Source organism: Pelobates fuscus, chromosome 13, assembly GCF_036172605.1.
Source record: "Pelobates fuscus isolate aPelFus1 chromosome 13, aPelFus1.pri, whole genome shotgun sequence".
In the NCBI taxonomy this organism is placed as follows: Eukaryota; Metazoa; Chordata; class Amphibia; order Anura; family Pelobatidae; genus Pelobates; species Pelobates fuscus.
In genome coordinates, this window is record NC_086329.1 from 105,220,331 (window position 1) to 105,246,480 (window position 26,150).

The window sequence follows — 26,150 nt, forward strand, 5'->3', positions numbered from 1 at the left end:
ATAAATAATTGCCCTATGGGGGTACCAGGGCACTGAGTGTGTATGGAATAAATGGTTGCCCAACGGGAGTACCAGGGCACTAAGTATTTATGGAATAAATTATTACCTTACTGAGGGATGTTGTATATTTTGGATGAATATAAACACATACACTCACTCCATCTTCATAATGGTCTTTCAAATTCTTTCTGTAGTCTATTTAAAGCAAGTAATGTATCTATATATAAAGGTTGCCAGTAGAAGCCAGTCATATGTAATGTGTTTGAGTGTGTGTGTGTATTTATACGTATATGTGTATACATGTACCTGAAATGGAGTATCCAGTAAAGTGCTGATGGTTACATTGTGCTAATATAATACTCTGGCGTCAATGTCAATAGTTCTAGAATTAAAACTGGCACAGTCCACATTGCCATTGGAAACACACACAGAAATAATTGGTCCCCAGCAGTCTATTATTCCTTATTTGTTGCTTTTGTTGGATTACGTGGCCATGATAAATAGACCCTGGGAGGTTCTGTACATATGTCATGTTAGAAAGATCTGTCTTGCATCAAACCAATGTGATCTGCCTAGCTGACCTTAACTGGCAGAACTTAATTCTACTGGTGCGTTGGATGGATGTGCTATACTGTGACAGCAGGAAGTCAAAGTGTGGTTTCAATGTAGACATGAAAATAGAAGATATCAGATGCATTTTTCTGGCGGCTGTTACCATGTCAGTTCTGGCGATAATTATCACAGTCTGTAAGTATCAAGATCTTTGTTTGTTTGGTTAAATATAAAACCTAGGAAACGTTAACACCTCTCGGCCTTAGAATACACTAAGATTTATTTACTAAATTAATATTACGGAGAATTAAGGTACAATGAATTGCAAATTCTGGGCCTCTGTGGAAAAAAATAATAATATTGGAGAACTTTTCCATTTTTCCCGTCTTGGTCTCATATTTAAAATTCCGTTAGTGAATTATCTGCAGTTGCAAACTTAGTAAATCAGCCCCATTGTCAGACAATGTACATGCAAATGAAAAAAATGAATTCCCTATAAATAAAGTGTTAATTTGGGGCAAATTAATGGATATTACATTTATCTTGTCAGAAGCTAGATTTTCTCCCTTGCACTTTCCAACGACAGGAGTATTTTCCAACAAATGGCAATATGATAAATTAATGAGGGAGTCAAGGAGTCTCTATTGATCAGTTACAATTTGTTGTTATTCTGCTTTTCCTGCGTTGATGTCTGGTGTATGTGTTTGTCTTGTGTCCCGTAATGTTTGCTACAAACTATTTGCTATAATTAAATTAAGGCAGTTCCAGGACCCATTTACTATTCTGTGTGTTTGTGGATAAACAACTTTCATAGCTATTTATATTAGTCCTGTTTTACATGGTGAACACAGGATACAGGTCAATTATGGTTATATTTCACAAACGTCTGATATTAAACCACAGTATATAGCATATAGCAATTACTTTATATTTAAGTATGCATTCTGGTTTGGAAATATAGTACCGTTATATTATTAATTCTAATTTTAACTTCTGTATTAGCTTAAAAAAAATTCTAATGGGACCTGACGAGAAAAAAATACTATCTCCTTTCCTTGCCGCATCTGTCTAGCTTGGTTAGAATTGAAAAGAGTGGAATGTGGGTAAAGATGTCAAATGTAATTATTTAATTTTTGCTTTTGTCTTTTTTTTTTTTTTTTCATTATTTTCTGTTCTTGCCTTGAAGGAGGTTGCTAATGAATTATTTAAAAACAAGACAAGGTGATGAAGTTGCCAGTGGGGCTCACCCCTGAATAAATATAACACAACAAAAAGAAAAGTAATGGCAATCTAAAGAAAACAGAATTAACACAACCTTTTAGACATGTGCAATACGTTTCGGGTATTTCGGACATTCGGTGGGTGGGGGCCCTAAATACAAATTGGGGGGGACCTAAAGTCCTCCCCCCTGGCCCCCACCCCTGAGCGGTGGGTGGGGGCCCTAAATCCAAATTGGGGGGGACCTAATGTCCTCCCCCCTTGCCCCCACCCCTGAGCGGCGGGTGGGGGCCCTAAATACAAACTGGGGGGACGGACCTATTGTCCTCCCCCCATAGCCCCCACCCCTGAGCGGTGGGTGGGGGCCCTAAAGAAGAATAAGGGGGGGGTACCTAATGTCCTCCCCCGTGGCCCCCACCCCTGAGCGGTGGGTGGGGGCCGTAAATGAAAATGTAACCACCCCAGGTGACTAGGGGTCCCCAAACCCCTAGTCACCACCTCCCCCCAAAAATAAACATACCTACCCCCCTCACCCTAAAAATAATGAGGGGGGACCTTTGAAATCCACCAATCAGAGTGCTCTGTGTCATTTTACACAGCGTGGGAAAGTTTTTTGGAATTTTCCCATGCTGTGTAATTTGACTCATACCTCTCTGATTGGTGGATTAAGTAACAAATCAGAGAGTTATGAGTCAAATTACAGAGCGTGCGAAAATTCCAAAGAACTTTCCCTCGCTGTGTAAAATGACACAGAGCACTCTGATTGGTGGATTTCAAACCAACCAATCAGAGTGCTGTGACAGGTAAATGTAGAGACTTACCTGTCAGTCTCTTCATTTACCTGTCCGAGCACTCTGATTGGATGGCTTAAACCCACCAATCAGAGTGCTCTGAGCCTAATTGCAGGGCGGGGCAAGGCTTTATAAGCCTTGCCCCGCCCGGCAGAGCTCAGTCTGCGCGGAGCCCTCGCCGGGTGAAGATGGATTTAAATTTTTTTGCGCTCGTTTTTTTTTTTTTTTATTGCGTCGGTTATTATGGATTTTTATTTGGCCTTTTTTTTTTTTTTTTTTAAATTCTTTATTTTTAGTTGTGCATGACATAACAACGAGCCTACGCAGCCACGACAGTTGACATAGGCGGTAACAGTCAAAACAATGTATACATGGCATAGAAAACATATTGCACAATTTTAAATTTTGGTAAAAGAAAGAGCATAGACAGCGGGTAAGAATGACCTTCTGTAATTGAGTCTTCCTGGTCGACCTGCCCCTTTATTTATTTATGCAGTTAGCGTTTCGTATCGGCAGACCAAGGGCATCTCCCCTAGCATATACAGGTAACATTAACGTAACTAGATCTGTAACCATGAGTAATAACGGTGGTCAATGACAACCCATTCTCGTATCTGAGGCCGTTGTAGTGGTCTCCCGAGAACTGGTTGGTGATGCCAGTAGCCGTTAGTCGGCTCGGTGTCCGCGGTTTTGCAGAGGTAATCAGAGCGCTACCTGAAGTCTGAGGTATGTCATGTATCTACAGTGCATATGGGCATAAGAGCAGCAGTAGCGCGTGGCCTCCCCCAGCGAGGAGGTCCCTGTGGTAAGCGGGGCTCTCTATAGGGTCTAGCCCGCGGGCACAACTGTAGTGGCTACATCTCTCGGGAGCTCGCTCCCAACAGTCTCTGGCAAATATATGCTAGCCATAGTTACAAAAATTAAAGAGAGAAAGAAGAAAAAGGCCAAGAAAGAGAGAAAAGAGAGAAATCAGAGAGACAGGGGTAGGGGGGGGGGGGGGGGGGGCGGGGGGCGTGGTGGGGAGGGGGTCATCAGGGACCCTCATCCGTATTTGGCCTTTTTTGGGGCTGAAAAACGAAGATTTTAGAAGAAAGAAAGCATTGAATGGTAAGTTTATTTTTATTTTTCAGGTATTTAGTTAAAGGTCCCCCCTAATTATTTTTAGGGTGAGGGGGTAGGTAGGAGTAAATTTTTTGGGGGAGGGGGTGACTAGGGGTTTGGGGACCCCTAATCACCTGGGGGGAGGGGAGTTACATTTTAATTTAGGGCCCCCACCCACCGCTCAGGGGTGGTGGCCAGGGGGGAGGACATTAGGTCCCCCCCTTATTCTTCTTTAGGGACCCCACCCACCGCTCAGGGGTGGGGGCTAGGGGGGGGAGGACAATAGGTCCCCCCCCAGTTTGTATTTAGGGCCCCCACCCGACGCTCAGGGGTGGGGGGCAGGGGGAGGACATTAGGCCCCCCCAATTTGTATTTAGGGCCCCCACCCACCGCTCAGGGGTGGGGGCCAGGGGGGAGGACAATAGGTCCCCCCCCTCTATTCTTGTTTAGGGCCCCCACCCACCGCTCAGGGGTGTGGGTCACGGGGGAGGACATTAGGTGTCCCCCCTTATTCTTCTTTAGGGCCCCCACCAACCACTCAGGGGTGGGGGCCAGGCAGGAGGACATTAGGTCCCTCCCCCCATTTTTATTTAGGGCCCCCACCCGCCACTCAGGGGTGGGGGCCGGTGGGGAGGACATTAGGTCCCCCCCCCTTATTCTTTTTTTTATTTATTTGATTTATTTTTTTAGCAGTGAGCAGCCACAGGTGGTATAGCGAGTAGGGGCACAATTTACTAATACTAAGTAATTTTTTCTTAGTATTAGTAAATATGGCTGAAAGACCAATTTAGGTCTTTCAGCCTTTTGGTGGATAACTCCCTAATACCATGGAAATTAGGGAGTTATCTACCAAGCGGCTGCAACCAAAGTCCCGAAATGCCGAAGTCCCGAAATGCCGAAGTTCCGAATTTGCAGAAGTTCCGAATTTGCTGAAGTTCCGAAGTTGCCGAATTTCCGAAGGGGCAAAGTTTCGAATGGCCGAATTGACGAAGTCCCGAATTTCGGAATGCCGAACCGAGCCGAATATTTTCCCCATGCACATGCCTACAACCTTTGTTTTAATTAATAGAAAAAGGAATTAGTAAATACCCTAATAGATTATTAATTACACCGACGCTGTCCTATGAATATCCTATGAATATCCGTTGTTAAAAAGTATTTGTAGATGAGAACAAGAAGACTTTCCAGTTCTACTGAGAACAAGTAATTCGTAATGCATTAAAATAGCATTTAAGTATATAAACACAGTCAGATAATATTGCCATATTAATAATTAATATGTTTAATATAAGTTCAATTATAAATGTTTCATATCTTTTACAAAATATTAATTGTAATAGTTTGTCCCACAATTAACCCTACAACACATTTTATTACCGTTTTCCCTACACCTGTCGTCTGTTTTTTCTAGGTCTTACTATAAGCAGGGGATCGTTAGCCATCGGCAGTTAGTGGGACTGCGATTTCAGACTAAGCATAGGTGCCCTCAAAGGCATATTTAGGGACAGATTATCAGGGGCTAAATCGTTTTCTTATTTGCCTCTCCCAGTAATATCATCCAATGTAAACATAGACGCTTATAATAATTGTGTATCCACACTGAGAAAAATGTAACATTTTATGGTGCAAACCCTAAAATTATATTTCATTGGCACAGTACATTAATAAGGAGAAGATATATGGGCTATGTTTATTTCATGTGCACTTTTATTTCTCCTTATTTCATATTAGGCTATGTTCAGGTGTCTATTTTAATTTATTTATTCTGTTTATTCAAAGGTACAATTCAAACCTAAAGACAATTTATTTGTCTATGGAACAGCCACAGCTGCCGCCAGGGCCGGATTAACATAGGGGCTAATGGAGCTGCAGCTCCAGGCCCAGGCCCATGGAATAGGCCCATTGATTAAAAAAATAAAAATTAAAAAAAAATGTTTTTACTTTTTTTTTTTTTTTTTTTTACACACACTACTCTTAGGGTTGTTCACCTGGCCGGTATTTATTTATTTGAGGCTGCCTGGCCAGTGCTAATATTGCAGTAATACCGGCAATACAAATGCCGGTGTTTTTCTCAGTTTAAACAGAGATTACTCTGCAATACCATTACCGGCCAGTAGGGGTCACTGTGTGTGGAGAGAGGCAGGGATAGGAAGTTACAGCATATACCTGCATTGCTCTACTCACTGATCCGCTGGGGGAGCAGCTACACAGCACAAAGAGTCCAGACAGCAGCTTCCAGCCTGCAGAGACAGCCTACAGTTCAGAGAAGTGAGGGATGGGGTAAAGGCTGCAGGGAGACATGGGGACACTAAGACACTAGAGGACACTATGAGACATGGGGACACATGGAGATCTCTGGGGATGCTGAGACACTTGGAGACATGGGGACACAGACACACATGGGGACACTGAGGCAAGGGCACACACACACACACATGGGGACACTGAAACACTAGGGGACATGGGGACACAGACACACATGGGGACACTGAGACATGGGGACAGTGAGACACTGGGAGACATGGGGACACAGACACTAGGAACACAATGTCCCCAAGTGTCTGTGTCCCCATGTCCCCCAGCCAGTGTCCCTGGTGTCTCAGTGTCCCTAGTTTCTGAGTGTTCCCATGTCTCCCAGTGTCCCTAGTGTCTGTATGTTCATGTCTCCCAGTGTCCCTAGTGTCTCAGTGTCCCTAGTCTCCCAGTATCCCTAGTGTATCAGTGTCCCCCAGTGTCGGTGTCCCCATGTCTCCCAGTGTCTCCATGTCTCTCAGTGTCCCTGGGAGACATGGGGATACAGAAACTTTGTGATGCATAGTCTCAGTGTTCCCATGTCTCACAGTGTCACCTTGTGACATGGGGACACTGGGAGACATGGGGACACATACACTAGGGGACACTGGGCGACATGGGGACACTGGGAGACAGGGAGACACTAGGAGCAATCGATCTATACAGCAGAATCAAACTAAGTAGTTTTTTGAGGATTTCACAGAATTTTCTCTGTCACTCCTTGTGATTTACATCATGTGATGTCACGCATACATAATTAGTTATGCAAATTAGTAAGGCCTGTAATTATTTTCCAAGAAAGGATGCACATACTCTTGCTTAAGTATGGAATCTTAAGAGGGATGTAGAGGAACAAAACTTGTGTGGACTAACTTAAATGAAATTAGTTAAGGTAATGCCGACTTTGGTCTCTCTAACACTGTGCCATGTTCCCTTTCTTCTACACTCACTACATCCACCTTTTCCCTGTCTCAGACTGTATACCAGGAGCTTCTTCCTTCTAGTAAGAAGGTTAGGATAGAAGTGGACCAACGAATACTAGGGGACAGTCCTTAGAAAGCAAAGAGAGAGCACATCATTAGATGCATTTATGCCAAGCTCAGGAAGCTGTTGGCCAGCATGCATGATTGGCAGGCAGCCTGACATGCATTCATGCTAGACTAACCTTCCAATTCTTTGGGCAGACACGCCTCCTTTTTGGGCATGTTCGGCCCTTTTGGAAGTTCTGGTTACATGATCTGCGTCACTGGCCCACCCTTTTACACCGCCCATTGACTTACTACTTCACTGGACACTGCTGTTAGGGAGTATGGATTTACTTGAAAGATGAAAGCATAATTTACAGAGAGATTAGCATATTTTAAGAGAATCTACGGGTTTTTTTTATAGCTGCATCCTATGAGTTTCCCTCTGGCAACATCTCCACCAGATACATAATGCTTGAGAGGTATGTCTGTTTTAGTGTTTTTGGTCGATATGATTCTGTACTTAGGCCCCTCATAATTGTCAGCACCAGGCCCACTGGGCTCTTAATCCGGCCCTGGCTGCCGCACAGGAATATTTTACCGTTTCAGTTTTACATATCTTTGCTGATCTTTTACAGATATGTAGAGGGGTAAAAAGTTTGGGCTCATACGAAATCCTTTATCTTGCTTTTCAGACAGAGTATGGATTATTACCATATAAGAAGAAATAGCATTGCATTTTGGTATTTACACAACTCTCTCTGTATATAAATAGCCACTCTGAGGTTAAGGTCTGTGCGCACGTTTCTCATTTTGCTATTTTAGTATTGTCCGGCCTTCGTAAATAAAGATTTCAGTGAAACCAGAATAGCTTTTAAAAGAATTGGTTGGAGAGTGAGTTGTAATGAAACTGCTAATGTCACAGCACTGTGTGTGTATATATATATCTATATATATATATATATATAGCTTCCAATGGTACCCAGCACACACTCTTTCAAAAAATGCCGGGTGCATTACAGCCATAGCCAAAAGACTTATAAAATATAATGAAAAAAGGCTTGCACTCACGGTCTGTTATAGTAGTAAAATAATTCTTCTTTATTCCAACATCATTAAAATATAGTTGCTGTCATCAACGTTTCAGCCACTGCTTGTGGCTTTCAGCAGGATCAATTCAGCCTGTGGCTGCTCACTGTTTAAAAAGAAAAGAAAAATCGGGTCCCCCCTCCCGAGCCCCCACCGCTTTTAAACTAAAGGGGGGACCTATTGCCCCCACCGGCCCCCACCCCTGAGCGGCGGGTGGGGGCCCTAAAGTAAAATGATGGGGGGGATCTATTGTCCTCCAACCCGGCCCCCACCCCTGAGTGGTGGGTGGGGGCCCTAAATACTAATAAAGGGGGGACCTAATGTCCTCCCCCCTGGCCCCCACCCCTGAGCGGCGGATGGGGGCCCTAAATACTAATAAGGAAGGGAGACCTAATGTCCTCCCCCCTGGCCCCCATCCCTGAGTGGTGGGTGGGGGCCCTAAATTGGAATAAGGGGGGGGGACCTAATGTCCTCCCCCCTGGCCCCCACCCCTGAGCGGTGGGTGGGGGCCCTAAATACTAATAAGGGGGGGACCTAATGTCCTGGCCCCCACCCCTGAGCGGCGGGTGGGGGCCCTAAATACTAAAAAAGGGGGGGACCTAAGGCGGGTGGGGGCCCTAAATACTAATAAGGAGGGGACATATTGTCCTCCCCCCTAGTCACACCCTTCCCCCCCCAAAAAAAAATATCCCCCTACCTATCCCACTCAACCTAAAAATAATGAGGGGGACCTTTAACTAAGAACCTGTAAAAAAAAACAAATAACAACTTACCATTCCATGTTTTCTTTCTTCTAAAATCTTCGTTTTTCAGCCCCCAAAAAGTCCAAATAAAAAAACATAATAACCGACGCAATTAAAAAAAACGAGCGCAAAAAAATTTAAATCCATCTTCACCCGGCGAGGGCTCCGCGCAGACTGAGCTCTGCCGGGCGGGGCAAGGCTTATAAAGCCTTGCCCCGCCCTGCAATTAGGCTCAGAGCACTCTGATTGGTGGGTTTAAGCCATCCAATCAGAGTGCTCGGACAGGTAAATGAAGAGACTGACAGGTAAGTTTCTACATTTACCTGTAACAGCACTCTGGTTGGTTTGAAATCCACCAATCAGAGTGCTCTTTGTCATATTACACAGCGTGGGAAAGTTCTTTGGAATTTTCCCACCCTTTGTAATTTGACTCATAACTCTCTGATTGGTGGATTAAGTAACCAATCAGAGAGTTATGAGTCAAATTACAGAGCGTGGGAAAATTCCAAAGAACTTTCCCGCGCTGTGTAAAATGACACAGAGCACTCTGATTGGTGGATTTCAAACCAACCAATCAGAGTGCTGTGTAGGCTCCCCCTTATTATAATTTAGGGCCCCCACCTACCGCTTAGGGGTGGGGGCTGGGGGGAGGACATTAGGTCCCCCCCCATTATTTTACATTAGGGCCCCCACCCGCCGCTCAGGGGTGGGGGCCGGGGGGGGCAATTTTTATTTTTTTATTTTTTTTAACAGTGAGCAGCCACAGGCTGCTCACTGTTTAATAGACATGCCGCTACTCACGGTATAGCGAGTAGGGGCATAATTTACTAATACTAAGTAATCTTTACTTAGTATTAGTAAATTTGGCTGAAAGACCAATTTAGGTCTTTCAGCCTTTTAGTAGATAGCTCCCTGATACCGCAGGAATTAGGGAGTTATCTACTTATTCATTCCTGTCATTACACTGACTGCCAAGTAACTTACATTTTATATGAATGTATGTTACTTGATTGTTGTAAGTGTTGCAAATGCTTACAGCTGATTCCTGGCTATGTTTGTATTCTTTTTATTTAAAATTGTATACAATGTAACATTCTTCTTCTTTCACTGGGTAAGTATATTAGTACTGTGCTTTGGAACTTCGGCACTTTGACACTTCGGAACTTCGGCAACTTCGGTACGTCAGAAATTTGGTAACTTCGGGACCTCGGCAATTCGGACATTTGGAAGTACCCGAATGTCCGAATTGCCCGAAATTCGTCCGAATTCATATTCGGACCGAAACGAATTGCACATGTCTAGTCTATGTTAAAGGTTTCCTCCTTATTTTTCCATTTATTCATTTTGGTCTTTTCATAATTCGGTTAATGGAGACACTTTATTATGCAATACATTTTCCGTTTATTATATTCTCCCATATAAATATACAGCATGTTATATGCAGAGTTCTATAGTGTATATTTACATTCTGATGTTCCCCTGTTTTTGTATACACATCCCATCTATTTTGTTTGTATTTAACGCTTTTTTTGTTTTTGTTTTTTTCCTTTTTGCCCTATCTTTGCCATTCTCCAATATTAATATGGGCTTGCATGTGACATCATGTGACACATTTTCGATCACATGATCGGAACTTTGGATGTGCATTGTCCTATGAGGGCATATGATGGGGTTTATATTCAGATTGACTGATAATGTCTTCTAGCATGACTGTGGCCGACATTGCTGAAACGTCTCATATTTTGTATCGTTTGGCCAGCCACATGTGGCGTTAATAAAGAAGATTTTATTTCCGTATACTTGGTGTGATGCCTGCCTCTCTAAGGCGAGCAGAGGAACGATCCTACCATATCAAGTGATTGTCACTACTTCCTGAGTGCGGCACAGACTTCTTTGTGTTAACTCCTTGTTATACATGACAGCGCCTCAGTAGCCTTTGTAATTGCGGACCGACCTCATATACTGCTGTCTAGTTTATAATTGTTCCCAAGTCCTTTTTATTTGAGGTTATTCTTAACTCAACCTAATGTAATGTATAAGTCTGTATATATTTTGTTTAATATATAAAATGTTAAGATTTTTCTTAAGGAATAGGTGCAGTGATTTCCATCTCAGACAGTGGGATTAACTTTGAGGTATCCTGTCTTTCCAAACTACAATGGGGGCCGTATGGGGTAAGCATGGCAATCACCATGCTGCCAATAAAATGCTTCTCATAACAGGCAGGCAAGCTTCGGCACTCCAGAGGTTGTGGACTACATTCCCCCTGAGGCTTTGGTAAGAGCATTATGGGGGATGTAGTCCACAACATCTGGAGTGTTAAAGGTTGCCTGCCTCTTTAATAGAAGACAGGAGGGCACAACTCTGGTTATCGCTCTTGAAATCCGCACTTTAAAAACAAATATGACCATGGGGAGCCTTCCTTCAACAAGCTAAAGTATTGTAGATCTTTGGAGAGTTATTTGGAGTACGTATCTGAAAAATAGAATGTACATATTACATATTTAATTATAAGTTGTCGTAAAATAGCAAATTTGCTAACACTTTGCTCTGCTCTTGTTTTTCAGCTAACAGTTTGGCCAGTGTAGGTGAGTAAACATTTTTATGCTGTATACAATTTAGCAAGCCGCATGTCTGTGTAACATACAGGGGTTGTGTGTGTTTCTCTCTTTCTTTCTTCACATGAATACACAGACCGTGATGCCCTGGTATCCCTTTGTACTACAAGAAATGTTGTTGCCTAAGTACGTGCCCCTGAGTCAGTACTTGGTTGATGGACTCATGGCTGCTATTACTGCTGTACATCTTTATTTATTTTTTTACTTTCTTTATTTTTCGGTGCAAATAAGTAAATACAGTCATACTTTCAATGCCACAACATCATAAACAAGTGGTTTGATAGTTTACAAAGTGATGTAGCGGCAGGGCATATATAGATATAGCACTTTTTATAAAAAATAATAAGAAACAGACGAGGCAGTAACTTAAGGAGGCTAGGCTGATAAAATTTAAATACAAATAAAAAAGTCAGAAATAGGCTAGGTAAGTGTCCCCAATGCAAGAATTAATATAAAGAAAAAGGATAAATGTGACCAACAACTTGCATTGTGAGATGGATGATAAATGTATATTGACACATTGTTGAGTAATGATAAAACAGGCTGACCATATAACTTATCAGAAGGCATAAGTGTTAGCAAGGTAGCCGCTTAAAAAAACAACAACAAAAAAACAACAAAGCAGTAGAATACCAATGTGTGATAAGGAGTAAACATGCATGCTTAATATTAACAGGAAAAAAATTAATGAAAATATATATGCAAATCATCAGATAGCAACCGGCCCAAACTGCTAGGACTAAAGTATTAGCTCTGTTTGTGGAAACATGCTGCTGTTAAGTAGCTAAGTCTCCGCTCAGGACCCATGAAGCAGGCTGAGGAAGATAGGGTGGATGAACAATCACCCTACATACCCCTCTGTCGGGTGCGGGAAATGGTTGTGTCGAACACAAGCGTCCTTTCAGGTTGGCCCAGAAGCGCTCACATATGATGTCAAACCGGGCCAATGTTTGTGAAAGTCAAGGCCTCATGGCATCTGTCTCTGAGCTTCAAGTTGACATGTGTCGGCCATTTTGTTTGGCCCTTCCGTCAGCCTGTATTGTGATGCGGTAAGGGTTGTTCCTCTTGAGATTAGGTTGTCAAGTCCAGCAGGGACCGGGATAACCCCCACTGGTCCAAAGGGGGGAGGAGGGGAAACCAGACGAGAGTCGATGTAGGTCTCAGACAGGACGGGAGGTCGATCGTTTCTCCCACCCAAAGGTGGGTAGCAGGCCGCAGACAAAACGGGTACTTGGGATTACCAAACAATTCTAAGGGCACCTTATCCAACAGGTACCAGGCTTAGCTCTCCTTTGGATATGAAGGCAATTTCAGTGGGAATTGAAGGAGTGTTAGATTAAATGGCTAAACATTACATTCAGGCTGAGGAGCTCCTTCAGCCTGTGTCCTGCTCTCTCAGTGGTAAGGCCTGCCCCCGCTTCACATCTTTTTGAGGTACGTCTGTACTGGATCTGTAAACTTGAATTCTGCCGTTTTCAACCATTTTTGGGACAGATTGGCGGTCTGTCAGGATCGATGGGGACCAGGGGTAAACCGAAGCCTTTCCACATTCACTGGACCATTGTAAGATATTCAGGATCTTGGTTTTACACTTACATAATGATTATATCTCTATCTCCACTAGTCCAATCCCCTGTCATACTATCTTATATTTTGTATATTTTATACAAAAAACACACATTTTAAATTGATTAATTTGTCCTGCTTTTATCTAGGATTTCAATTAATTTGTGTAAGTCAAAGGACAAATGTTGTATTTCAAGGAATGAATTACGGGTTGCAAAATTTGGTCCAATTACCATTATTACAAAAAAAAAAACACAAAAAAAAAAACCTTTAGATTTCTATTCTGCAGAATTTAGCAGTACATTTTTCCTTTTATTACATACATATAGGAAATTAATGGTGATTTTCAGAGGCTTTGTGAGTCCTATGTGTTCGAAGACCCCAGATTTCTATTCTGCTGCATCTCCAGACCATAATATTATCCCACATGTCAGATTTAAAAAACAAAACAAAAACTTATACATATAAATGGAAGACATGTCCTAATTTTGAAAGCTGTCTATACTTCCTTCTAAGAGACACTATATGTAACTCAACAAGGGGTCCAATCAAACAGTATTTCTAGACTGCTTGTCCAACAATACCCCATTGCCATGGCATGAAGGCACCTGACGCATGGTCTGATGGGCCTCACTGCGTTCCCGTGCCAGGGATAGTCTCTGGAAAGCTATTAGTCTTGTTTTGTTCTTAGAATTCTGCGAACACAAAAGTTCATTGACAGTGATTTTAAAATAAGTCATTAGGAGCTTGTCCCTCTCTTCTCTCTAGACTAGTCATGATTGTATGTTAATGTGTTTCCCTTTATCTTTCTCCATTTATATTTACATAGTTTTGTGTTGTAGGCACTTCACTCACACCCGTAGTGTCCTTCTCACCAAAGTGGAGACATTTCTTAGTAACTGAAAATCTGTCTCTGACATGCAATGTGAGTTCCACTTCTCAAGAAAATTACAGTTATAGCTGGTACCAGGACAGTAAGAAACTCCCAGGATTTCAGCAAACCTACCAAATTCAACCTGCACAATGGGATGCTAGGGGCAATTATCAGTGCCAAGCCAATGCCAGCAATATCAGTGACCCTGCCACACTCAATATTTCTGATGGTAAGTTAAATTCTGAAAGTATACTGAAGGCCCTTCTACTAACTCGGAAAATATAATGTTCTATATTGTATACATGTATTATAATCTAGATTTTGTGTTTCAGATCACGTTATTCTGCAGGTGCCTCTGTATGTGTTTGAAGGGGAGACGGTGACTCTGAGATGTCACGATTTGGAAGGAATGGATGAGAAGAACACACTGTTCTATAAGGATGGTCATCTCATTGGCAGAGATTCTGATGAACTTAAGATAAAAGCAGAGCTAAACGCAACTGGAAAATATAAATGTGAAAAACAATTGAAACGCCTGAATTCAACTAAGCATTATTACTCTGCTGAAGAACATGTCTCTGTCACAGGTAAGTCTTGCTTAAGTGCTGTTCTGTATTGGTGTACTCTGGTCTTATATATATTTTTTTTTTTCAATTTATGTTTTTATTGGTGTTTTATATAAGACATTGATAAACATTATATAGTGTGATTACAATAATGTAAATGAGAATGCAACAATGTATAAAGAAAATACAGTAGTACTGTTTGCAACATTTGATCAACGTTGAATAAGATGAATAAGATAAGATGAATAAGATGCATATGAATAAGATGAATATGAATAAGATGTGACCTGCACTATTGTGCCTTATGCCAATACCCACTGGCCTCTTGCTCTTTGCTCTGCAGCTTAGTCTCGTAGCTCTCTAAACAGTTTGTCTATCTGCAGCGCTTTACTTGTAGGGGTCTGTGCGCTGTTTCTGGGTCTTGGAGTCAGTCTCTTGATGCCGGCGCCTAGTAGCCTGACTGGCTTGCGATTGGTTCGCGTGGAGTATTCCGTCTCTGCTGTTGGTTCTGTGGGTGGTGGGGTATCTGTATTCTGCGGTTTCCCCAAGTCAATGAGCCTCAAAAAGCCGTCAGAGTCTCCCTTTGATGTAAGTGTGTTGCTCTCACCATTGATGTCTGTGATTAGGGATCCGTCCATAGCTGCGTCTCTCAGTTTCCGGGCTATGGGTGCTAACTTTCTTTTTTCCAGTAAGGCCGAGAACGGTGTATCTGGGAATACCGCCACTCTGTGTCCTGCATGTTGCACTGTGCCCAGCTCCCTGGATCGGGTCAGTACGGTGGCTTTCGCGGAAATGTCACGTGTGACTATTATAATGTCTCTGGGTGCATCTTTAGGTGCTGCTGCTGATTTGCGCACCCTAAATGTTGCAGTAATCAAATTGCCGGTCGGAACAGGGTTTATGCCCATGGTTGCCATGAGGTCTTGGGTGTAAGTCAGGAGCTGCGCATCCTGTACTGTCTCAGGTACTCCTCTTAGGCGCAGGTTTTTTATCCTGTGCCTTGCCTCCATGGTGGTCACTGTGCGTTTTAGGTCTTGTACCTGGGTCGTAAGATCCTTTTGAGCTTGTTCCATAGCGCAGATTTTGCTGTTTCTGGAAGCCTCTCGGAGTTCCAGGCCTTGGACCGCACGGCACACATCTGCCACTTTCGTTTGAACTTTTTGGAGATCTTCTCTCCATATTTGCCGCATTTCTACCAGCAGCCTCCTGATATCTCCCTTTGTGGCTGGGGTCCCGTCATCCCCGGAGTCTGGCATTTCGGATCGCTCTCCTGATCGGGGTGAGGGTATATCCTCCTCCTCAACTGAGGATTCTGAGGTGCAGCAGGCCGCAGGCGCCATCTTGTGTCTTTGGGAGAGTGTAAAAGCTTGCCGTATGTCGGGTTGTCTTGGTGTAGACAGGCCCTGAGGCTTCTTGTGCTTCTTCCCCATATTCTCTTTGTGGGGGGGATAGCTTTTTCATCTGGGTTTGTAGTCGCTTTCTCGCGGTTTTGCCGTTTTTTGTCTATTTTCCGAGCGGAGCTCTGCATGAAGACGTCCGCTCGGTTTAGTCGCTGGCCACGCCCCCCTCTGGTCTTATATTTTAAGGATTGTGTTATGTCCAAATATAGTCTTCTCCTCTGGCTGAATAGAATGCCACTGTCGTGTAGGTTGGCAATGAATGACGCCAATCAAAAGACATGCAAGTAAAAGTATGAGTGTCTGTGAGATTGTTTGTTTCTTAACATAAGGACTTATGGAACTCATCATTAAGGGGATAAATAATTGGCAAGCATGGAAGTTCTAGATCTAGTTGACAGAGAGTTGTAGAATACTTGCCGGGTCCATCGTTGATAGTGGAATAAACACATATAATTGAGCGGTTTTGTTATTTTGTTTCTGATTTATATTGTTGGAATGCATAAAATATAACCTTTATTTCCAATAATCTGATATTTCCACCGCTTTCAAGTTGCTACCTATTCATCCTGCTCTGTGGCGCATAGACCGTATCAAGTGGAGAGATAATTATTATTTGTTACAAGACTCACGTTTGGGGCTAAAAGTAGTCTAAACTTTTTGATATCTTTGCTGAGACTCCTCTGCTGGCTGCTCCTCAATGTGGCCAGATGCCCCACCGTGATCCACTATTTAGATGACTTTTTGTTGCTGGAAGATGATGGTAACATTCTCAGCACCACTGCACTATTCTCCAAACTGGGAGTCCCACTTTCTCTTGAGAACACCAAAGGCCCCCACGATCAAATTGGTGTTCTTAGGCATTGTCTTGGACCCCACTCATATGCAGTCCAGTCTCCACGATGAGAAACGTCAGCGAATCCATGAATACATGGACAGGTTCCTTAAAGGACCACTCTAGGCACCCAGACCACTTCAGCTTAATGAAGTGGTCTGGGTGCCAGGTCCAGCTAGGGTTAACCCATTTTTTTAATAAACATAGCAGTTTCAGAGAAACTGCTATGTTTATAAATGGGTTAATCCAGCCTCCAAATCCTCTAGTGGCTGTCTCACTGACAGCCGCTAGAGGAGCTTGCGTGATTCTTACTGTGAAAATCACAGTGAGAGCACGCAAGCGTCCGCTTTCCTATGAGACCGGCTGAATGCGCGCGCAGCTCTTGCCGCGCGTGCGCATTCAGCCGAATGGGAGGAGAGGAGGAGGATCGGAGGAGGAGAGCTCCCCGCCCGGCGCTAGAATAAAGGTAAGTTTTAACCCTTTACTCTCCATCCAGCCCGGCGGGAGGGGGTCCCTGAGGGTGGGGGCACCCTCAGGGCACTATAGTGCCAGGAAAACGAGTATGTTTTCCTGGCACTATAGTAGTCCTTTAATCTAGGATCCTGTATACGTAAAGATCTTCAGTCCCCTGGAATTCCTTAACTTTGCGATGCACATCATCTCTCAGGGTAAATTCTTCCTATCTAGGCTACTTTGCCTCCTACCTGGCCTTCCTGACGAGGACACTGTTTTACTAGATCCCTCTACTCAGTCCGATTTTAGCCATGTTACAAGAGTTTCTTACACATTGGAACGAAATTACTATGTTTATTTCTACTCTGTCTAACCAGTCCCCAATATTCTGGACTTCACTGTGATTTATAACAATTTATGGTTTATAGAAAGTGGCCTATAGAGGCTGTTGTGTTACCCTCCTTTCAGAAGACATCCGCCCTGTTTGAGATTTACCGCATTGTGGCAGCAGCACATATGTGGGGTATATCAACAAAATAAAGTGTCAGCGCTATACTTGAAAACCTAATTTAGGTGATCACGCTCAATCTGAAGTAAAACACTTCTAAATGTGGATTCATGGAAATACTTCCAAGTGCAATAAAATAAAATACAATAAAACAGACCAGCATAAGCGTAGTACTCAAATAATCATAAAAAGTCTTGCTATAGGGTCCAATAAATCTTGGGTGATGATCTTTTACAGGGTTACGATTAGTCTTGCAGCTATGTCACAGCATCTGTAGGTACATTGTTGCACTGTGGGCTTTTAATCTTGAAATGATACAAAAAGACCTATCATAGCGTAATACTGCAATTTAATCAAGTTAACATACAAAACCCTTCCCCCAAATTAAAGACCCTTACATCAGCAAGTTGTGGTACTCGTTTCCAAAACACCACGATATAAACTTTAAAATACACAGAGGCTTGGCAGCCGTTACCATCAGTGCACACTCCCACCCGATCTCAGCGCTGATACAATGAATATTCAAACGGAGAGGAGGCTGTGGCTGGCAAACAATGCTGACAGTTAGACGTGCATCCACCTCTGGCAGCAGGAAGCTGTTCACACTTCGACGCGTTTCGCCCACAATACCAGGCTTTCTTGAGAAATATTATGTGTAAAGTGTTTAAGGATCGTTATATGTGTATAGCTGCTGAATTTACTCACGTTCTTATTTATATTTAGTTTTATTTACTTTTAAGATCTGCGCTCTCCTATTTTGTCTATACATATGTGGGGTAGCCATGGTCCGGCAAGGCTGTAAAATGCTATTCAGATGACATGGCTGCATGTGAAATAATTAGCAACGGTCGGTCATCCTCCTTGACTATTGTGAGATTAGTTCGCAGGCAGACTTGGCTGGCTGTCACCTATGAATTTTCCTTGTTCTGTGAGCATACCCCAGGTTTTAATAACTATACGGCAGACGCACTTTCTCATTGTCGTTTGCCAGAATTCTTTCTACTCCATCTTTCTGCCAGAGGATACCCATCCACAACCCCTGCTTTCCACGACCTAATTATGGATGAACACCTTTACCATCAAACCCAAGATCACTGTCTCAAGCATCCTATCTTCCACCACTAGTAAAGAGTACCACAGGGCTATGTCCATTTTTCTTAAGTTCACACCAGAATTCCGTATCTCCAATGATTATTCAATTGAGACCATGGTTGCATTGCTGCATTTTGCCACCTTCACCTCAAATTGTCCCATAATACCATCAAGTTTTATCTAACTGGTCTTCAACACCATTTACTTACCACCTTCCCAAATTACAAGTTTTTCCTGTCCTCTTACCCTTAAGGGATATCCTGAAGGCATATAAAAAGTAGACCGCCACGCTACAGCCAAACAACTTCCCATTGACGGAGCCACATTTTGGGTCCTGTCTGACATACTAGACACTAATATGTACAAAGCTGAACACAAGCCCCTATAAAGTGCAAATACTGCAGTAGGTAAAAATTACAATAAAAAGAGACCGCATTTTCCTTAAGTAGATGCAACTATCAAGAAGATCTCCAGTGCTGCTGTGCATGCTCCCAGGGCCTGGATTTCGGTCTTGACCTCAAGCGTGCTCGGTGTAATTTCTGCAGCCAGGTAATTCCTGACCTCCAGCAATTTAGTGAGAATGGGCGAGTTATCACCCACCTGGGGCTCGTGGTAGTTGTTGCACGCCGTGGATATCGGTTAGACGGAGCCACAAGGGTTGGGGGCCATCTTGTGCGGCCTGCGCAGGGCGTGGTGGAGAGCATGTCGGCCACTGAGATGCAGGAAACTCTGTTCCCCTTTCTTTTGCCATTGTGGCTTAGTTCCAGGTCCCACTCTGGACATCGTTTGAGCTATTAGGGCTCCTTCGGAGTAGTGATGCTGCTGGCTGGTGCTAGATTGCGGGTGGATTGGACGGAGCTCCTAGTTTATGCGGCCAACTTGGTCAGAAGCCAGACCATGCCCACCCCAGCATTGTTTCTAAGTGTTCTCAATGTGAAGTCGGTCTTCTCTTTGTGATTTCCGGGTTCTGCCATTATTACGTCTGTAGCGGGACAACGCTCCTAAGTACCATGCCCACTGCGTGTTCAGATGCTTTGGTTTTGTATGTTGTGTCCCCTATCTGTATTCTCATGATTTTCCCTTGTTGATTGTGTGTTTTCCCCATGTATTGGTTATGCAATTTGTGTTATTTACCTGGTTTATTTTTAGGGTTCCTATATATTTGGGATGTATATTTAATAGTTTGTTTTATGATCTGCAACTCTAGTGCCTGGGTTAAACAGATGTCTCTTTTTGATATGGTATTGATTTAAGGGATTCCTGTTTCTAGTGGCCTGATCATTACCATATCAAAAGACTTCCTGGACACGTCAGTGTGACTTCCCACACCATACCGAATAGCTCTGCTGGAGTCCAAGCTTCAAAGAGGGATTGGGGTTGGAAGCTTGGACATTCCATTTTGAAATTGGAAATGTACTTTTGAGGAGTTTATGTGGTTTAATGTGAGTACCTGTATGTGCTGTTGGTATCTCCTAGAGCGAGAGATGGCTATCTGGAACCCAGCCCCCTCCTGCCTGGGATTGTGTTGTACTGAGTGGAGACCCCCTGTTGGGGTCTGGGCATAAAGGCTGTGTGTTCAAAATAAAGACTGTCAGAGTTAAGTGCTTAAACCTCCAAAACTGTGTGTCTTCCTGTTATTGAAGGGAAGGAAGATTTAACCCCTGTGTCCGCTGTTCCAGCTTGCAGGGGATGCTCCCAGGGCTGAGTGTCGTTTCTGCCTGGGAGCGCATAGAGCTAAGTCCCCTAACCATGCAAGAGTTCCTGATCGGCTGAAGGAAGGGAACTAACAGGAGGTAACCGGTTGGGTTACTGGTAGTGCTCCCGTTACAACGTCATCACATTCCATACGTGATGAAGTGGTGCGTGTCATCATGTGTGTGTTCCATTGCGGACTTGAGAGATGTTTTTATGTCTTATCTTATTTTTATTGTTCGTTTTATACATTACTGATGTTTGATTTATATATCTGTAATATTTAATCACCATTCCTCCGTTCCCTTCATCCTCTTATAAGTCTTTCACCTTTTTTCACGGTTCTGTGAATATTTAACAAACTTGTTGGGATGTGGACTCTTAACATCTTCCATGTTTGGAGTGCAAAAATCGGAGTTGAAACGCACACGTCATTGTGTCCTGTGTATCGTCTTTCAGGCTCCCCCTTAAAAAATTTTACCTTGGTGGGCCCTCTTTTATTTACAGACCTATCCGAACGTCGATTCCGGCACACCAGAACCGATTTACATCACTACTAGTTTAACATCACGGCTTTTATGTTAGAGACCACATATATATATATAAATATTTAACCTTGCCCTGCAGAGAGTCCCTGGAGGGAGCATTCCCCAAGTAAGTGGATTCATCTCAAAAGGGCAGACATTAGGCTGTTAGAGTAGGACGTGCCAAGAATGGGGTACATTGACGGTGTGGCAGGCTTAATCAATGTATGGTCATATAATGTAACTAAACCCACATTATTTTTGTTTGCCTGGGTGAGGTGTTTTTAAATAAAACTATTACATTCTGTTAGCCTTTAAATATATATACACACACACACACTAGTGTATCGCTTAGATTGTACATATATCTAGAAATTGTCTTCACATGTGTTATTGGTTGCCTTATCTGACCTTCTCCAGGTCAGATTATAAATCAATTACTGTACTGTGCACTTTATGAAAAATAACAGTAGACAAAACAATTGCAGCTCCCCATGAGCAGCAAAATAAAGTACAGTTGTCATTGTTCTTTAATAGAACACTCCAAACACTTAAGATTTCAATAGAAGTTGGCATTTTTTATAAATAAACCTTGTTAACATGCCCTATCTGATAGACCGCAAGTCGTGTTACTTCCTGGTTTGATTAGCTCAGTGGAGATAAACTCAACTGCCCAGAGCACCTGCCTTGCAAATACTTCTCATTGAGCTGCATTGGGAAGTCTGTGATTGGACAGACACAGAATAAATGGTCTGGGAGAAGGGGATTGAAGCTGTTTTTTAAAAATATATCATCAGTGAAAAAAACACGTAATTAAATGCATGCATGTTTTTATTGTGTTTATGTCTGTTAAATAGGGATTTTTTGGTTTAGTTTATTTGGGTAGCAGAGTGTGCCTTTAAGTAACACGGTAGCCATTTGGGGATTGTCTTTTGATACTAATTTCAGAAAAGGAAAAGGAGGGTGGGATGGTCTGTGTTTATGAAGGATGCATACTGTGTAATCTAGTGTGATGCAGATTTAATCTCCCAAACATAGATTTTTATTTTTTTCCCCCATGGTGAACTATTTGCTTTTGCATACAAAGGTGTGAGATGTTTTTACTTCAACATAATTTTCTAAGTGAATCATTGTTCTAAGGAGTTACAGAGCATTCAGTAATATTCATTGTGTATTTTACACTGATTATAATATGTGTATTAATGGAATGTTCAGTGATTTATTGCACCACTTATAATTTGCAGATTCAAGCGGTTGCCTTGTGGCTGTCACCTTGACCTCTGTTACCTGTCTGTTTATCCGAGGTTTGAGGGTACGGTGGTAGGGCATTTGTTTAATGCTTCTTCACTGTTCTTTAGGTTCTGCATCACAGTCTTTTATTAGATCTGCAAGTCTGAACATATATCAGGATATTATTGAATTTATTAGATTAGTAGATATTTATGCCCTATTGCACTGTCACTGCCTGTTACTTCCCGAATTTACAAAACAAAAATTGCAAATTGCCTTCTGAATAAAACAAACAACAGGGACTGCAGCAAAACAAATCCTTTTGTCACTCCTATAATACATGTTCTAACTATAACCTCAGTTTACTGTCCAGTATGAGAAGGGGCTTTCTTCACGCTCATGGTGTCAGATTTTGGAAACTATTTGGGCTCCCTGACCTAATTAGGAAAGTTGGGACCTCGGTTCAATATAAAATGAGTTTTGCCAAAATCTGTTTACGTAATGAGCTAATTGCTCTTCAACACGTTGCTTAAGTAGATGTCCTGTAATATAATTGATTTATAAAATATATAAATAAGTTTAAATGAATATTTTAGCATTTATGCTGGTGTCACTAAAGCTTTATATTGACAACGTTCCAAAAGAGGGTTTATAGTAGTTTGAACTTTGTCCATTTAAAGTGTATTAATTGTGTTTTTCTGTTTTTTTATCTTAGAGCTTTTTTCTACTCCAGAAATTAAAGTTTTCCCTGATCCAGCACTAGAAGGAGTCGAAATGACTGTAACATGTAGCACGACTCTCAGCCTGCTCAGAGTAAGTACTCGGCTTCATTTTGCTTTCTACAGAAATGGGCAGCAAGTCCAGGGATTCACACCATTGGATACATACCGAGTTCACTTCACCCAGGAGAACGACACTGGACTTTATACCTGTGAAGTCAAAACTTTAACCAACAATGTAAAGACAAGCCACGAATACCATGTCTATATGACAGGTGAGTGTGAAATATTTTCAGCGGCCGTGTGGCCATTGTCTGCATTGTATTCCTCATTATTAGAGGTGCATGGGGTGTAATGAAGGATATAACACACTGCGAGCCAGAGAGCACTCAAACTGGGGAAACTATGATGGTTATTACCAGTATTTATAAACCTCATGGCTTACTACCAAGCTGGCACATAAGGGTTTATTCTCTAAAGCTGCTCTGCCTTTTCTTAGTATTCCTTAAAGATCTAATATTTATAACGTATTCATGCTGACTTTCTGGTATGTCATTGGAATTGCAACACAATCCAAAGATATTATCAGAGAAAGTGGGAACTGCTTTGTCTTGTAGTAAATCTGAATATGACAAAGGTTCACAAAATGCGAAGCTCTGCGGTCTTTTTTTGTCCAATCCGTTCATTCATGGTCTCACTCATGTGAGGATGATTCAGGAAGTTTCCATAGACCTCAATGTTTTGCTTTTGTGCATGTGCAAGAGTACAGCATTACGTGGCTCAGACGTAGTATTAGAGGAAGAGGATAGCGCAGCCACGACAGACAGATTCAGGTAATTGACCCTACCTTCCTCTGAAACCTTCGGCCGCCTGACCCTGAGTTTATCAGGTGGAGACCCCAGAGTATTTTTTTGTAGATTAACATAAAATCAAGTATGCTCTTGAATTCAGCTTTGAATATTCAATCCAATGTTGAACGAAGGTTGTGCATTCATGTTGTAAATATTTGCAGATTATGTTCATTGTCCGCTCTCTACCTGGGAGCACGAAATCTCTCTCCAGCTATGCTAATTGCAATGTAATAATGTTTTTATTTTCCTTATCTAGAGCCGTTCTCCTATCCTCACATTGAAGTCATCCCGAACCCGGTTAGTGAAGGCGATGACATGACTGTGATATGTAACAGTACTCTGACTCCAGTCTTGGCTGCTTCGTGGTTTGAATTTGCTTTCTACAGGGATGGGCAGATAGTGCAGGAATTCAGTTCATCTGATAAATATCGAGTTTCCGTGACTCAGGTGGGACATGCTGGAAATTATACCTGTGAGGTCAGAACCAAAAATGTAAGGAAGATGAGTAATGTGACTCACATCCACATATCAGGTGAGTGTGGAATAGCATCTGACTCCACTCCCTTCTACAAGTAATTCCCTACAACACGGGATACAGGGGGCTGTTATTTACACACAGTATAGTACGGCCCCAGCGTGCCAATATGCAGTGTAGTAATACCTACTTATTAATAACCACATCAGTGCCTATTTCCCAGTTCCCTGTGCTCAGTACAGAAAAGCTAGACGTAGTGACACACAGCGAGGTAATTTCTATTCTGCATAGTGCTTATACAAAGTCTCTTCTTCCTTCCCATAGAAAGCCGTCATGGGATTTTGGTGCCAGCACTGGTTCTCATTTTCCTGCTGATACTTTGTGTTGCTACTGCTGCCATCTTATTCAGACACAAAGTGGCTTCCAGACTCCTCGGTCATCGTGAACAGACGCCAGTGACCAGTGAGGAAATAAAACACTGCTTCTGTTTGCAATGGGCCTTATAAAGATCAAGAACAATGCACAGTACTCATTTTATATTTGATTTTTTTTTTTTTTTTTTTTACAGAACGTGGTCTTTCTGAATCTGAATCTCATAGATTGGACATATGTTACGCCCCTATCTTGATCAGCCCTATGGAGGAAGGTCAGTGTTATTGTGCTGTAAATTGCTTTCTTTTCACCATTTACGGCTATCGACAAGTAACCAGCTAGTGTGAAGTTGTATTTACGCGTGATTACACCTTGGTAAGAGTGTGTGATCACAGTTTCCAACCAGAGCAGGATGTAAAGACGGACACATTGACGGTAACATATATTAAATAAGTGATGCTGTATTTAAAGCTCATAAAAAGCATTCAGAGAATATTTTTGGGGAGAAAACTTTCTAAAAAAAAAATTTTTTAATGTATGAAAAATTAAACCTTTGATGGTCTTATTTTTAATATTTTTTAAAAAATGTTTTAATTGGAAGCGCTTCAAACTGTTTTTTTTGCCTTCTTTTGGATCAACAGCAAAAAACATGTGAGGAAGGCTGAACTTGATGAACACGTCTCTTTTCAGCCTATGTAATGACAGATTTCACATTCCTTACCTCCATAGTGTATTATGAAATGGTTTCCATGCTAAACACAAAACATTTCAATGAAAATATCAGATTTCGGATCTGAAACCCCAGTAGTTGTAAAAAGGAAAATACAATATTCACTGGACACATTTCTGCTTAATTCATTTTATGTTTCCAGGGGAGCACGGAGCTGTTTAGGAGTTTATTTAAAACCTGAGGTTTTAGCTGTAAGGAGGAGCCCTGAACCCATTTCAGAACCTCACATCTAGATATACCCAGATCCACCTTAGCAGGAATACCATTGATAGTGTGAGTGTGTGTCTTAAACATGGCATTCTGGGAAATTTATTTCAATCTCTTCATTCACAGACTCTCCAGCACCCAGTACGGAACACGTGAGTATGCCCCCAATACAGCTTGCATTGCACAAGAAAACTGGTGTATTCACTCTGCAAACATTGAAAAGCTTAGATTGTGTCTCTAATTAAAAATGCAACCCACGATAGATAGAGTACTGTTTGCAAGTGTGTTGGAACTGCAGGTATAAGGTTACACGTCTCCCCACGCACAGTGTATAACTGCAGCTATCTGGATGAAACCCTGCACAGAGTTACACCCCTGGCGCACTCGACAGCCCAGAACCTGTTTCAGACTGCCCAATGGTAATTCTGTGCATATTTGACCTATTCTGATAAAGTTGTGTGTGTCTCCCCTCCCTCTTTTCTCTGAGCTGGCTAAACAGTCCAATCAAAGGCTTCTCTGTGAAAAGCCCTTGATAGGATGCTGGCAAAGAGATTGGATAGGACACCCCTTTGAAAGTAGCACCTGGGACCTTGCCCAGTGCTGGATTTCAGATAAATAAAAACTCATTTTAGTTCTTTCTGTAGCGTTTTGGGCATTGTTTTTTTAGGCCCACCAACTCCCAAAGGGCAT

The 26,150-nt window shown here is 42.3% G+C and overlaps 1 protein-coding gene across 1 annotated transcript; it reads left to right on the forward strand.

Annotated features, from left to right (window-relative positions):
- Positions 1 to 530: 530 nt before the first annotated feature.
- Positions 531 to 23,907, forward strand: LOC134583158 (high affinity immunoglobulin gamma Fc receptor I-like). Its single transcript, XM_063439982.1, has 6 exons — positions 531 to 747; positions 11,319 to 11,339; positions 13,778 to 14,038; positions 14,142 to 14,396; positions 22,822 to 23,100; positions 23,777 to 23,907. The coding sequence occupies exons 1-6, from the start codon at positions 531 to 533 to the stop codon at positions 23,905 to 23,907; spliced, it is 1,164 nt and encodes a 387-aa protein (XP_063296052.1).
- Positions 23,908 to 26,150: the final 2,243 nt, after the last annotated feature.

Coding starts and splice junctions, on each gene's coding strand:
- LOC134583158 (XM_063439982.1), top strand. CDS start 531: ATGTTAGAAAGATCTGTCTTGCATCAAACCAATGTGATCTGCCTAGCT. Junction 748..11,318: donor GGCGATAATTATCACAGTCT/GTAAGTATCAAG, acceptor CTTGTTTTTCAG/CTAACAGTTTGGCCAGTGTA. Junction 11,340..13,777: donor TAACAGTTTGGCCAGTGTAG/GTGAGTAAACAT, acceptor TTTGTGTTGTAG/GCACTTCACTCACACCCGTA.